This window comes from Chenopodium quinoa, unplaced genomic scaffold, assembly GCF_001683475.1.
Source record: "Chenopodium quinoa cultivar QQ74 unplaced genomic scaffold, ASM168347v1, whole genome shotgun sequence".
NCBI classification, from domain to species: Eukaryota; Viridiplantae; Streptophyta; class Magnoliopsida; order Caryophyllales; family Amaranthaceae; genus Chenopodium; species Chenopodium quinoa.
The window spans coordinates 66,004-68,106 of NW_018742356.1; the positions used below are offsets into that span (position 1 = coordinate 66,004).

Below are 2,103 nucleotides of genomic sequence, written 5' to 3' on the forward strand. Positions count from 1 at the left end.
TCCAAGTTAGAACTGTACTGGATTCTTCATATCTTGTGTTTGGTTGTTCTTTAGAAGAAAAAAAAATGATCTCTTGTTTGAGACCTATATATAGGCTTGTTAGAACTTGATTCTCCATATTATAGACCCGATGAAGTAATTTTAACTTCAACAACGTAAAATGCAAAGGTTCATAAAATTAAGTTTCACTAATTAAGATATTTCTTAGAAAACGAGCACTATTTGTATAAAGCTATCACGACATCCCATGAAACAAAAAATCCATTCACACAAACAAAAACATAACAACCTGATAAACACACCCACAGAAAAAATGGCCTTAGAACATTGGCAAAGTGACCAAAACTCACATACAACAAGAAATGATCAGAGTGAGTGAAGGATAGCTTAAGTGGTTAGAGCTCCCCTCTCGGTTCCAAATGATTCTGGGATCGATTCTCAACACCCGCCCTTGTGGCTATTTAAACACCAAAAAAAACAAGATATGATCTGAGTACGTACATTGTAGCTTAGCTAGCTAGTTCGCCGCTTAATTTTTGTACAAATTTTCGTAAATTATATAGGATAAGAAGCATAAGAAGTGATACCACATTTGTTCTGACCTCGAATAATCCTCATATAACCATTTTCACCCCAACTTTCACCCCACGAATTCTTCAACACCCAATAATCAGTCCCATTTGTATCAGTCCCGTACCCGACCACAGTAACAGCATGATTAATGTTATCGCGGCCACAATCCCCATTATAGATACTATTGCTGTAGTGTCTGAAGTCAATCCCATGAATATCAATACAAACCGCGACAGGCTGTTGTGAAACTGCTTTCATCAGGGCGGACTCATCGTTAGGAACTCTTTGAAACCCGTCTATTGTCACTGCATTGCTTCCAAGAGTACGAGCCTGACACTGCGACTGAGTGTCCTGATATGGGTACTCGGCTTCTGTTGATATTCCTTTGTTTTGTTGGATAAATGTGAATGATTTTGTCATCTCTCCGCCACCACATCCGTAATCTTTAACACAATCGAGAAGTTCTTGCTCTGATAGTGAGATTAGTTGTCCTGTTTTTATTTTGTTTAAACCTTCTACTGCCGCGACTGCTGAGAATGCCCAACAGCTTCCTGAAAATTTAAATAATATGAATAATAAAAAAAAAAAAAACAATGTAATAGAATAATAGTAAGTAATCGATCAATATTAACTACATTTGCTTAAGATAAGAGGGATTCTCTAATCTTCCCTGTACTCTCAGGCATTGACTAGTGGAGTTGGACTGGTTTAACTTGTGAGAGGTGCAGGTTCAGTTTGGTCATTCATTTAAAAATAAATAAATAAATAAATAAAATGATGTGTTCATACCGCATAACCCTTGGTCCTTAACCCCCATGACAGCTCCGTGTTCTCTCCAATCTATTGAAGGTAGGATATCATCATCCGTAAGATTTTCATGCCTAAACTGGGTTGTCCTTGTGGACATTGATTCCGAAATAAATTGTTTTTTAATCCCGGTGTGAGTAGCTATTAGCTCCTCTGTAGTTAGATCCGTGAAGGCGTTTGTACCTAATGTGTACAATTTATTTGATGCATTAGCATTGAAATTATCTATGTATTCAACATTAGTTTTGAATATGTTGAAACGCTTCTCCTTTTCGATCTCATCCTTGTAGACACGTCCATATTGAGTCATCCAACGCTCGTGCCTCTCTTTTAGTGACAAGCTGGCCTTGTGATCGTCGAGAGGATGTGCCAAGGGTTGGGTCGCCCAAAGCCCTAACACTAGGACTAAGGAAAAACATAAGAGGAGTTGGAAATGTTGGTTTGTGAAAGCCATAAAGAGATTAAAGACTAAGATAGCAAGGGTATATAGTATATGTTTCGGTTGAAAACAATGGGACCTTGCCGAAGGTCCACTAAAATGGAGAAGACTGGATTCGATCCAAGCTGTGTTGGGCCGAAGGTTTCCTGCACAGTGAACACACGTAAACTAGCCTCGGGGGTGTTTCCGAGGAAGGCCCCTCCGATGCTAAAGTCAGTACAATGTGTAAAAAGGAAGACACTATGCAAGAGAGTTTGTAGCTTGAGGCTTTTGTGGAGTATTTC

General features: G+C 38.8%; 1 protein-coding gene across 1 annotated transcript; it reads right to left on the reverse strand.

Annotated features, from left to right (window-relative positions):
* Positions 1-1,864, reverse strand: LOC110695642 (zingipain-2-like). The gene is made up of 2 exons (XM_021872854.1): positions 1,363-1,864; positions 1-1,124 (listed from the first exon to the last, which is right to left on the reverse strand). Exons 1-2 carry the CDS (start codon positions 1,832-1,834, stop codon positions 556-558), a joined length of 1,041 nt encoding a protein of 346 aa, XP_021728546.1. The 5' UTR covers positions 1,835-1,864; the 3' UTR covers positions 1-555.
* Positions 1,865-2,103: the final 239 nt, after the last annotated feature.

Bases quoted from the DNA above. Each gene is read 5' to 3' on its own strand.
- LOC110695642 (XM_021872854.1), bottom strand. From the start codon at position 1,834: ATGGCTTTCACAAACCAACATTTCCAACTCCTCTTATGTTTTTCCTTA. The intron at 1,125-1,362 runs GTATGAACACAT...TTAAATTTTCAG, and splicing joins TAAGGACCAAGGGTTATGCG to GAAGCTGTTGGGCATTCTCA.